Genomic DNA, 12,145 nt, shown 5'->3' with positions numbered 1-12,145 from the left:
AGAGCCCAAAGCATCCTATCTGCCCCCAAGAAAACAGGAAAAGGACTCCATGAGGTGGGGGCAGTATAAGTACCACTGAAAGGAACTTTGGGACACTGAGGAGGGCAGATCACTTGAGATCACGAGTTCAACACCAGCCAGGCCAACATGGGGAAACCCCATCTCTACTAAAAATAATAATAATAAAAATAATAAAATAATAGCCAGCATGGTGGCAGACTCCTGTAATTCCAGCTACTCAGGAGACTGAGGCAAGAAAATTGCTTGAACCAGAGAGGCAGAGATTTCAGTGAGCTGAGATCACACCACTGCACTCCAGCCTGGGTGACAGAGGGAGACTCCATCTCAAAAAACAAGCAAAAATCAAACAACTAGAACAAGAAAAAAATAACTGGAAGGGGCTGGGCACAACTGTTTACGTCTGTCATCCTAGCTCTTTGAGGCTGAGGTGGGTGAATCACTTGAGCCCAGGAGTTTGAGGCCAGCCTGGACAACATGGTGAAATGCCATCTCTACAAAAAAATGTAAAAAGTATCCAGGACTGGTGGCATGCATCTGTAGTCCCAGCATCTCAGGAGGCTGAGGTAGGAGTTGGGAGGATTGCTTGGGTCCAGGAGGTTGAGGTCAAGGCTGCAATGAGCCATGATCATGCCACTGCACTCCAGCTTGGGCAACAAAATGACACCCTGTCTCGAAAAAGAAAAGAAAAAGAAGAGGAAAAAATAAACACTGGAAGGTGACAAATGCTGCTTGGGACACTGGGCTACCTGGGATAGAGGTCCAGGATTCTGCCTGCTGAGTGGGGCTGGAGAAGGGGAGAGGGACAGGTCTGGAGAGCCCCTGTCCTCATAACCCCTGCCCTGTCTATATTTCCATTAAACAAACAGATCCAGATTGAAGTTCAAGATCAGGTTCAGCCTGGGATCAGGGGTTGGCTGGAGTTGGGATCAGTGAGAAGTTGGAACAATCAGTGCTAGGGCACAGCCCGGGGTTGGGGTTCAGTGTGGGATCAGAGCTCTGTTCAGGGTCAGGACGTCGCCCGGATGTCAGGGGTCAGCCCACACCCGGGGCCGGCCCATTTCTGTTCTTCTCCATTTCCTCCGCTTGGCCGGCCGCTACCTCTCTCCCCAGTTCTTTGGCAGGTCCCTGGCTGGGCTGCAGCAGAAAGCGGACCCTCTGCAACTCAGTGTTCTCCCTGCTGCCCCCAGAGCCTGGGGAAGAGCAGGAGAGGGCCCCCAGAAGTGGCCCGGCCCCCACCTCCAGCTTCATCTGCACGTCCTCCCGGGCTGCGGCCACATGGTCCAGGTGTTTGCTGGCTGACTCCACCTGGCTGCAGTAGCGACCGTAGACAAGGAACCTACAGGAGAAGACAGGCCACCAGGTAAGGGTGGCTGGCATTAGGGTTGGGCAGAGGCCGGTGTCAGCCGTGGCCTCACTCTTCCCAGCTGGAGAAGAAACCTGAGTCTCAGTTTTCCCATCTGTGAAATGGGCATAACAATAGCATTTCCCAGGTGAGGCTATTGTAGCATTATCTCATTTGATGTTGTAGTAACCTCACCACAGTACCTGGTGTTGTCTCTGCCCAATGTTTATTTGTTTACTTGTTCATTTTTTATTTTTTAAGACAGAGAGTTTCACTCTTATCACCCAGGCTAGAGTGCAGTGGTGCAATCTTGGCTCACTGCAACCTCCGCCTCCCGGATTCAAGCGATTCTCCTGCCTCAGCCTCCTAAGTAGCTGGGATTACAGGCACCTGCTACCTCGCCTGGCTAATTTTTGTATTTTTGGTAGAGACGGGGTTTCACCATGTTGGCCAGGCTGGTCTTGAACTCCTGACCTCAGGTGATCTGCCCACCTCGGCCTCCCAAAGTGCTGGGATTCCAGGCAGGAGCCACCACACCTGACTATTTTTGTTTTTGAGACAGAGTCTTGCTCTATCACCCAAGCTGGAGTGCAGTGGCATGATCTTGGCTCACTGCAAGCTCCAACTCCCGGGTTCAAGCAATTCTCCTGCCTCATCCCCCCAAGTAACTGGGATTACAGGCATGCACCAACACACCTGGTTAATTTTTGAGGTGTATTTTTAGTTGTATTTTAGTTGTATTTAGTTTTAGGTGATGGAGACAGGGTTTCACCATGTTGGCTAGGCTGGTCTTGAACTCCTGACCTCAAGTGATCCATTCGTCTCAGCCTCCCAAAGTGCTGGGATTACAGGCGTGAGCCACTGCGCCCGGCCAATGTTCATTCATTTAACAAATATTTATGGAGCACCTACTATGTGCCAGGTCCTATGTGCATCCATTTATTCAACCCTCACCACCAGCCTGGGAGACGCGTTCCTGTGGTCCACTGATGTACAGACAAGGAAGCAGAAGCACAGAGAGACTAAGTGACTGCCCAGTGCCACATAGCAGAGCTGGGAATTAACCCAGAGATGGGCAGCCCCTCGTCCAGAGCACACAGCACAAGTCCTCCCCATCCCGTGGTGTCTGAGGGTAAGGTCTCTCGAATGCCCAGCCTCGGCAAGGCAGTGACCCCAGAGCTTCAGTCTGGCCAGCTGTGTCTCACCTCTCCTTGTATTTGATGAAGACCTGGTAGAGGTTGGCTGCGCCAGGGGTGGCCAGAGCTTCCTTCATCTCCTTTAGGAAGTGAGTATGAACACGAAGCAGGTCCTACTTGGAGGGAAGGGTGAGGGCTGGGGCCAGGGCTCAGGGGGCCAGGCAGGAAAGGGTCATCCACCCGCCCCATGCTGTTCAACTCCCAACCCCCGTGATCCAGGGACAGGTAGGGGCGGTGGGCTATCTGCATGAGACAGAGGCCCAAGAGGGCTGGGGATCAGCTAGCTCACCTCGATGTTGATGAAGATGATCTCAATGTCTTGAGCCTTCAGGAACCGTTGCAGGGGCTTCATAAAGTGCTGCAGGGAAGGGAGAGAAAGACGAGGGAAGATAAGATCCCTTCCTCCAGGCTGGGCGTGGTGGCTCATACCTGTCATCCCAGCACTTTGGGAAGCTGAGATGGACGGATCACAAGGTCAGGCGTTCGAGACAAGCCTGGCCAACATGGTAAAATCCCATCTCGACTAAAAAAACACAAACAAATTAGCCAGGTGTGGTGGCACATGCCTGTAATTCCAGCTGTGCAGGAGGCTGATGCAGGAGAATCGCTTGAACCCAGGAGGCAGAAGTTGCAGTGAGCTGAGATCACACCACTGCACTCCAGCCTGGGTGACAGAGTGAGACTGTCTCAAAAAAAAAAAAACCCTTCCTCCAGACAGGTGTTAGAGAGACAGGGAGAAGGAGACAGTGAGAGAGAGAAAGAGACAGAGAGAGTGTCCACACAAAAATCTGTACAAGAATGTTCATAGCAAAGTTATTCATAATAACCCAAAAGTGGAAACAACCAAAATACCCATCAGGGTGAATGGATGTTTAAAATGTGGTCCATCTGTACAGTGGAATATTATTCAGCCATGAAAAGGAATGAAGTGCTGATACAGGCTACAATGTGGATAAACCTTGAAAACACCAGGCTCAGCGAAAGAAGCCAGATACATATAAACCACACAGTATGCAATGCCCTTTATATGAAATGTCCAGAACAGACCAATCCACAGAGACTGGGAGGAAGTTCGTGGTTGCCATGGGCTTGGGGAAGATAAGAGATTGATGGGGGACAGCTAAAGAGTTTGGAGTTTATTTGGGGGGATGATGAAAATGTTCTAAAATTAAGACCAGGAATGGTGGCTCACACCTGTAATCCCACCACTTTGGGAGGCCAAGGCAGGAGGATCACTTGAGGCCAGGAGTATGAGAACAGCCTGGGCAACATAGCAAGATACCATATCTACAATGAAAAATTTAAAGAATTAAGCAGGGCATGATGGCATGCATCTGCAGCCCCAGCTCCTCAGGAGGTTAAGGCAGGGGGATCACTCACACTAAGGAAAAAGTAGCAAGAGACCAGAGAAAAAAAGAGACAGAGTGAGAGACAAAGAGAGACAGAGAGACAAGAGGAAGAGGCCCACTGCCGCCTCACAAAGGGCTGGGATCACAGCCCTTTGGGACACCAAGGAAGGAGGATTGTTAGAGCCCAGGAGTTTAAGATCAGCCTGGGTAACATAGCAAAATATATATATAGCCAGGTGTGGTGGCTTGTGCCTGTAATCCCAGCTACTTGGGAGGCTGAGGCAGGAGAATCACTTGAATCCAGGAGGCTATATATATGCATATAATATATAATATGCATATATATGATATAATATATATAATATGCATATATATGATATAATATATATAATATGCATATATATGATGTATGTAGTATTATATATCATATATATACACATTATATATATCTTTAAATAAAGATATATATCTTTAAAAGATAGATATATAGGCTGGCATGGTGGCTCATGCCTGTAATTCCAGCACTTCTGGAGGCTGAGGTGGGCAGATCACTTGAGATCAGGAGTTCAAGACCAGCCTGGCCAAAATGGCAAAACCTCATCTCTACTAAAAAAACAAAAAGTAGCCAGGCGTGGTGGTGCACGCCTGTTATTCCAGCTACTTGGGAGGCTAAAGGAGAAGGATCACTTGAGCCTGGTAGGCAGAGGTTGTAGTGAAGTGAGAGCGTGCCACTGCCCTCTAGCCTGGGCAACGAGAGAAAAACCCTGTCTCAAAAAAAGAAAAAGATAGATATATAAAGATACATCCCTCATATGTATATAAGATACGTTATATACATATATATCATATATGTATGAAATGTATAATGACGACCTCTGTATGGATTATATATCTTGTATATTAAAATATATATCTATGTAAAAGATATATACCTATATTAATATGTCTATGTATTTTTATATATTTATGTATTGTATATATTACTTATATATGTATATTTATATAGCTCTATATAAAAACTATATATTTTACATCTCATACATATATATTTATATTTTACACATATCGTTTCTATTTTTATATATATTTGTATACTTTGCATATATTTATATTTTTCCTATTTATGTATATGTTTAATGTATTGATATATTTTTAATTTTGCATGTATTTTGTTTCTTTTTGGTTTTTTGACCACTCCTGCAGGCAGAGAATAGCATATATATATATATATATATATATATATATATATGTCTGTTGGACTCATGTTTATATATACATATGTAAGTCAGAGAAACCCAGAGACAGACAGCCACAGAAAGGAAAAGCGATGGGGGCGGAAAAAGCCTCAGCTGCCCACGGGCGGCCGGACAGGTGGACCCGCACCTGCCAGCCCAGCTCCCACGCATGCGCCCGGCAGGCGCTGGGTGGGAGGCGCCCACCTGCTGGATGGAGCCCAGCGTGTCCGTGTACTTCTCCTCCGTCTGCTGGATCTCCCGCAGGCAGCAGCAGCGCTTGTCATACTCTGTCATCTTGGGCTGAGAGCGAGGGGAGATGCCAGTGTTGCGGGGGGTCTGGAGCTCCCCCCAACCCTCGCCCTCCCCAGGCCCGACCCTCCGCCTCACGCACCGGCATGCACACGGGCTCCGAGCGCATGAGGTCCTCGTAGATCTCATCGCCTTCCGCCTCCTCGTTCTCCACGCAGTCATACAGGTCCTCATCCTCCTCCACCGTGTCGCTGTGGGTTGTGAAATCAGGGATCCCTGGGGCCTGTCCCAGATCACAGCAGGGTCCCCCAAGACTCCCAGGACAGGGCTGTATCTCCTCAGACTCCCAGGGCAAGGCCGTGTGCCCCAGACAGCAGGGTATGGCCTTATTCCCCCCAGGGCAGGGCCATGTCCCCTCAGACCCCCTACCCCCAGGACAGTGCTCCAGTGAGCTGTGCACCAGCAAGCCTAAGCACTCACTCGATCTGGTCAGATAGGCCACTGTAGATGTCTTCATCACCCACACTCTCCTCCTCAGTGGGGAAGGGCCTAGGGGGCCAGGAGGATGTGAGCCAGCGGCAGGGGGCTGGATAGGCGTGGGGGGCTTCAGGGAGGGAGAGGACTGGGATTCAGTGGCCCAAGGCCCAGGGGGTTACTCACACGATCCCCCTGTTCTGGGCGATCTGGGTCCAGGACAGAGCAGACAAGGTGTAGATGACCTGTGATGGGGCAGTGGCCACTGGGTGAGACCCTTATACACCCCCATGGTAGAACACAGCTCCCAACTGCAAGGCTTTATCTGAGGCTAGACTCCAAAGCTAGACCCCATGCCTCTAGGGAGCCTAATTCAGGATTTTCTCTACCTCCCCATTCCCCATACCATTGTTCCCTTAAGTGTCCCCTTGTACAAGAATGTTCAGAGCCAAGTTATTCATAATAACCCAAAAGTGGAAACAACCAAAATGCATATCAGTGGGTGAATGAATGCTTAAAATGTGGTCCATCCATACAGTGGAATATTATTCAGCCATGAAAAGGAATGAAGCTTTAACACAGGCTACAATGTAGATGAACCTTGAAAACACCAGGCTTTGAAAATCCCACCCTTTGCTCCTATCTTTCTATTTAATCCTCATAGCCACTCAGAGAGGGCAGGATGATAATATTCCCATATTTCAGACGAGAAACAGGAGGCTCAAGAGAGGCACAGCCACATATCTAAGGTCACACGGCAAGTGTCAGAGCACGGACTCAAACCCAGTTCCACATATCCCAAGCCAGTGCTATTTGCACCTCACGTATGGCCTGGTCTGGCTTGTCTGCCCATCCCCTGACAGCCCATAGCTTGTCCAGCGTAGACTTCAATAGAAATGAACTGAAACTCAGTCTTTGGGCTTCAAGTGCCCAGCTCACCTTGCCGAAATCCTGCACATCAAAGAGGTCAAAGGCTTCGAAGAGCTCACTCCGCTTGAGGCCAAACTTCTCACAGCAGGTGGACAGGAACGTTCGAATGTTCTTAAGGCACAGGAACTGTGAGGAGACAAAGAAATGAGGGTGGGGGAGGATGAAAGGGCAGGGAAGAAACTGACCTCCAGGCCACTTGGCTTAGGGACTGAGGTGGAGGGGAAAATGAAAGTACACACCCCTTTCCTGAAATTGCATTCTCTCCCGATAAAGATTAAGCTGTGCCTGATCCAGATCTACCCTCTGAACTTTTTTATTGAGGTAAAATTCACAAAACGGAATTAATCACTAATGGTTAAACAAATGTGGTATATCCATACAATGGAATATTATTCAGCCATAAAAAGGAATGAAGCAGAACAGTTCTGAGACTAGAAGTCAAAGGTCAAGGGGTCAGTAGGGTTGGTTCCTTCAAAACACGGGTTCCATTTTGTGACATAAAACACCAAATCACAAAATGTTTGCACGGATAGCTTGTTTCTAGTTTTTAGGACTGGATATTCCTATGTTCTTATAAAGGCTTAATAGATTCAGAAACATAACTTCTTAGATTTTACAAAAAGAGTGTTTCAAACTTGTTGAATCAAAACACAGGTTCCTCCAACACTCTCCATGAAGTCACTGTGGACCAAGAGTCCTACAGCAGATTCATCGGGAGAGCTGATACATACTACAATGCAGATGACCTCAGAAACATTCCGACTACTCAGGAGGCTGAGACGAGTGGATCACTGAGCCAGGAGTTCGAGCCTGCAGTGAGCTATGATGGTACCACTGCACTCCAGCCTCAAGCAAGACCCTGTGTCCAAAAAACAAAACAAAACAAAAACAAAAAACAATCCTCCCACCCCCGCCTCCCAGGTAGCTGGGACTACAGGCATGTGCTGCAACACGCAGCCAATTTCTGTATTTTTTGTAGAGACGAGGTCTCACCGTGCTGCCCAGGCTGGTTTTGAACTCCTGGACTTGAGTAATCCACCCACCTCGGCCTCCTAAAGTGTTGAGATTACAGTTGGGAGCCACCATGCCTGGCCATCCCTGAACCTTTTTATTTCATGAGCCAAAACATTCCTTTTCTTGTTTAAGTCAGTTTAGGTCGGGTTGTCATAGCCTGCAACCAAAAGATATTAACTAATCAAACATTCGGGCACGTACGACATGGTCCCAGCTTTTGAGTATCTGGAAAAAGAAAAAAGAATCCTTTGTATTCTTGCATTTGCCAAGTATTGGCTCATCCAATGCACCAACAGGTTCGGCTCCCTCTGAATTTCCCACATCCTAAGAATTCTAACCAGCCTTCCATCCACCAGCCTCCTGTAGCTCGAAGGCTTGGCCCCTCCCACGGTCCCCAACACTCTCCATGAAGTCAGTGTGGACCAAGAGTCCTAAAACAGACTCCTCAGGAGAGCTGGTTAAAATCGATCTTCCAAAGCCACATATGGTATGCATCCATTTATATGAAATGTCCAGTATAGGGAAATCCACTCAGCTATAAAAAAGGAGCAAACTGGCCGGGCACGGTGGCTCAAGCCTGTAATCCCAGCGCTTTGGGAGGCTGAGGCAGGTGGATCACGAGGTCGAGAGATTGAGACCAACCTGGTCAACATGGTAAAACCCCGTCTCTACTAAAAATACAAAAAATTAGCTGGGCATGGTGGCGTGTGCCTGTAATCCCAGCTACTCAGGAGGCTGAGGCAGGAGAATTGCCTGAACCCAGGAGGCGGAGGTTGCGGTGAGCTGAGATCGTGCCATTGCACTCCAGCCTGGGTAACAAGAGCGAAACTCCGTCTCAAAAAAAAAAAAAAAAAAAAAGGAGCAAACTATGCTCCATACTACAATATGGATGAACCTTGAAAACATGCTCAGTGAAATAAGCAAATCACAAAATGCCATGTATTGTACAATTCTATTCATAGGAAATGTCCGGGATAGCTCTGAGACTACAAGTCCAAGATCAAGGGGTCAGTAGGGTTGGTTCCTCCAAAACACAGGTTCCATTCTGTGACGTAAAACACCAAATCACGAAATGCTTGCACAGATAGCTTGCTTCTAGTGTTTAGGACTGGATGGTCATGCGCCTATAAAGTCTCAATAGGTTCAGAAGCGCAACTTCTTGGATTCTATAAAAAGAGTGTTTCAAACTTGTTGAATCAAAACACAGGTTCCATTTGTGATATAAAACAGCACATCACAAAGGGTGTTCATGGATACCTTGTTTCCTTTTCTGTTTACTTTTTTTAAGACGGAATCTCACTTTGTCACCCAGGCTGGAGTGCAATGGCGCGATCTCAGCTCACTGCAACCTCCCCCTCCCAGGTTCAAGCAATTCTCCTGCCTCAGTCTCCCGAGTAGCTGGGACTGCAGGTGCCCACCATCATATCCAGGTTATTTTGTATTTTTGGTAGAGACGGGGTTTCACCAGGTCAGGCTGGTCTTGAACTCTCGACCTCAGGTGATCAACCCACCTCAGCCTCCCAGAGTGCTGGGATTACAGGTGAGAGCCACCACACCCGGCCACCTTGTTTCTACTTTTCGGACTGAATGTTGTATGCTCCTCTAGGGGCTCATGTCAGTAGACGGCCACCTTCTCACTGCACTGTAATGTGCTCTTGCCCTGCCTACGTGTCCTAGTTTACTCTACTTCCTTTTTTTTTTTTTTTTTTGAGACAAAGTCTCACTTTGTGGCCCAGGTTGAAGTACAGTGGCACAATCTCAGCTCACTGCAACTTCTGCCTACCAGGTTCAAGTGATTCTCCTGCCTCAGCCTCCTGAGTAGCTGGGACTACAGGTGCCTACCACCATACCCAGCTAATTTTTAATTTTTAGTAGAGACGGGGTTTCACCATGTTGACCAGGCTGGTGTCGAACTCCTGATCTGCCCGTCTCTGCCTCCCAAAGTGCTGGGATCACAGGCATGAGCCATGGCACCCAGCCCTAGTTTACTCTTCTATAAGGCCATCGGTCATGGTGCATTAGGGCCCACACAGATGACTCATTCTAGCTTAACTACCTCTGTAAATGCCCTATGTCCACATACAGCCTCATTCTGAGGTACTAGGGGTTAAGGCTTCAATGTATAAATTTTGGAGGGACACACTGTTGAGAAACATTAAGTTTACCCTGCCCCCATGGCTCTCTCATGGAGGGTACTTTTACCTTGTAATTAGCCATAGGCGGGTAACAGCTGCCTACATGGTATATACCTGAGTTATATGCATACGTAGAACACTGGTGTGTTAATAAGAATCACCTTTCAAAAAGCAAATAAACGCATGGATGCATCTTTGCTCGGGGCCTTCCATCCTGGAGAGCTGTCGGCCCTGCAGGCTCTCAGGCCGTTGGTCCCCAGGATAGATCCACTCTGTTGGCTGCCTCTTTCAATATCTTCAGCCTGCCTGGTTGGGGGTCTCCCGGACAAGCTGGTTCTGGGTACACACTCCGACCCATAACACACAAGAAAGTATATTCCAAGAGAGGGCAGCCCATGCAAAGGTCCCGAGGCAGGACCTCACCTAACATGTGGGAGGAGCATCGAGGAGGCCCATGTGGCTGGAGATAGGGTGGGCGAGGAGGAAGAAGAGGGGAGGACAGGAAGGCGACCGACCAAGGTGTTTATTGTGAGAAAATAAATTTCTGCTGCTTAAGCCTCCAAGTCTGTAGTATTTTGTTACGGCACCCACACAAATGCACCCTGATGTCCAGAAGAAAGTTCCTTGCTAACTTCTTTGTTGTCCCTCAAAGGTCACCTTCTCCGTGAGACCTCCTCTAACCACCCTCTTTAAAGTCACACTCCTGCCCTGCGCGGTGGCTTGCACCTGTAATCCCAGCACTTTGAGAGGCCAAGGTGGGTGGATCAAGAGGTTAAGAGATCAAGACCAGCCTGGCCAACATGGTGAAACCCCATCTCTACTAAAATACAAAAAAGTAGCCAGCTGTGGTGGGTGCACCTGTACTTCCAGCTGCTCAGGAGGCTGAGGCAGGGGAATCATTTGATCCCAGAAAGCAGAGGTTGCAGTGAGCTGAGATAGCACCACTGCACTCCAGCCTGGGTGACAGAGCGATACTTCATCTCAAAAACATAAAATAATATAAGAAAATAAGATCACACTCCCAGGTTGGCTTGAGCCCAGAAGTTAAAGACCAGGCTGGTCAACACAGGGAGACCCCGTCTCTATAAAAATTTTCTAAAAATCAGCTGGGTGTGGTGGTGCATACCTGTAATCCCAGCACGTTGGGAGGCTGAAGTGAGAGACTCACTTGAGCGCAGGTGTTCAAAATTAGCCTGAGGCCACATAATGAGATCCCATCTCTACAAAATAATTTAAACATCAGCCAGGCAGGGTGGTGCATACCTGTACTCCCAGCTACCCTGGAGGCTGAGAGAGGAGGATGACTGGAACCCAGGAGGTGGAGGCTGCAGTGAGCCGTGATGGCGCCAGTGCACTCCAGCCTGGGCAACACAGCGAGAACCCACCTCAAAATATAAATACATACATAAATGAATTAATTTAATAAAATCCCACTCCCCTACTCTGGCCTTTTCTTTCTTTCTTTCTTTCTTTCTTTCTTTCTTTCTTTCTTTCTTTCTTTTTTAAGAAATAGAGATGGGGTTTCACCATGTTGGCCAGGCTAGTCTTGAACTCCTGACTTCAGGAGATACACCCACCTCGGCCTCCCAAAGTGCTGGGATTATTGGCATTAACCACCATGCCCAGCCTACTCTGACCTTTTCTATCACCTTTGCTGTGCTTCATTTGTTGTGTTTATTGTTGATTTCACCCAAATAAAATGTCAGTTTGAAGAGGGGAGGGCCGTCGTTCTGCTTCTTGAATGTCCAGCAACTATGATAGTGCCTGGTGTGCAGAAGGCCCCCGATATATATTTGTTAACTGGATGGAGGGAGGTGGGGCCTGGGAATCTGCATCTTAACACTCTCCCCAGCTGATTCTGACATACTTGCCAAGCCCTACTCTGTGCCTCTACCATAACAGTATTTGTTTTTCTTGGCTGGGCACAGTGGCTCATGCATGTAATCCCAGCACTTTGGGAGGCTGAAGCGGGCAGATTACTTGAGGTCAAGAGTTCAAAACCAGCCTGGACAACATGGTGAAATCACATCTCTACTAAAAATACATTTTAAAAAATTAGCCAGGCATGGTGGTGGGCACCTGGAATCCCAGCTACTTGAGAGGGTGAGGCAGGAGAATCGCTTGAACCCAGAAGGCAGAGGTTGCAGTGAGCTGAGATAGCACCACTGCACTCTAGCCTGGGCAACAAGAGTGAAACTCG

At 48.1% G+C, this 12,145-nt stretch overlaps 1 protein-coding gene across 2 annotated transcripts in view; it reads right to left on the bottom strand.

Moving 5' to 3' along the window:
• Window positions 1-12,145, bottom strand: part of VAV1 (vav guanine nucleotide exchange factor 1) — a 78,100-nt gene that overhangs the window by 27,512 nt on the left and 38,443 nt on the right. For both annotated transcript variants that reach the window (XM_002761642.7, XM_078360353.1), the window contains exons 2-9: window positions 6,806-6,922; window positions 6,053-6,111; window positions 5,873-5,941; window positions 5,535-5,643; window positions 5,348-5,443; window positions 2,849-2,917; window positions 2,569-2,672; window positions 1,258-1,357 (exon numbers count right to left, since the gene is read on the bottom strand). In XM_002761642.7, coding sequence (XP_002761688.4) covers window positions 1,258-1,357; window positions 2,569-2,672; window positions 2,849-2,917; window positions 5,348-5,443; window positions 5,535-5,643; window positions 5,873-5,941; window positions 6,053-6,111; window positions 6,806-6,922 — 723 coding nt within the window. The remainder of the gene's footprint in view (window positions 1-1,257; window positions 1,358-2,568; window positions 2,673-2,848; window positions 2,918-5,347; window positions 5,444-5,534; window positions 5,644-5,872; window positions 5,942-6,052; window positions 6,112-6,805; window positions 6,923-12,145) is intronic.

The sequence above is a fragment of the Callithrix jacchus genome, chromosome 22 (genome assembly GCF_049354715.1).
Source record: "Callithrix jacchus isolate 240 chromosome 22, calJac240_pri, whole genome shotgun sequence".
Taxonomy (NCBI): Eukaryota; Metazoa; Chordata; class Mammalia; order Primates; family Cebidae; genus Callithrix; species Callithrix jacchus.
This window is presented reverse-complemented; position numbering and strand designations above follow the sequence as displayed.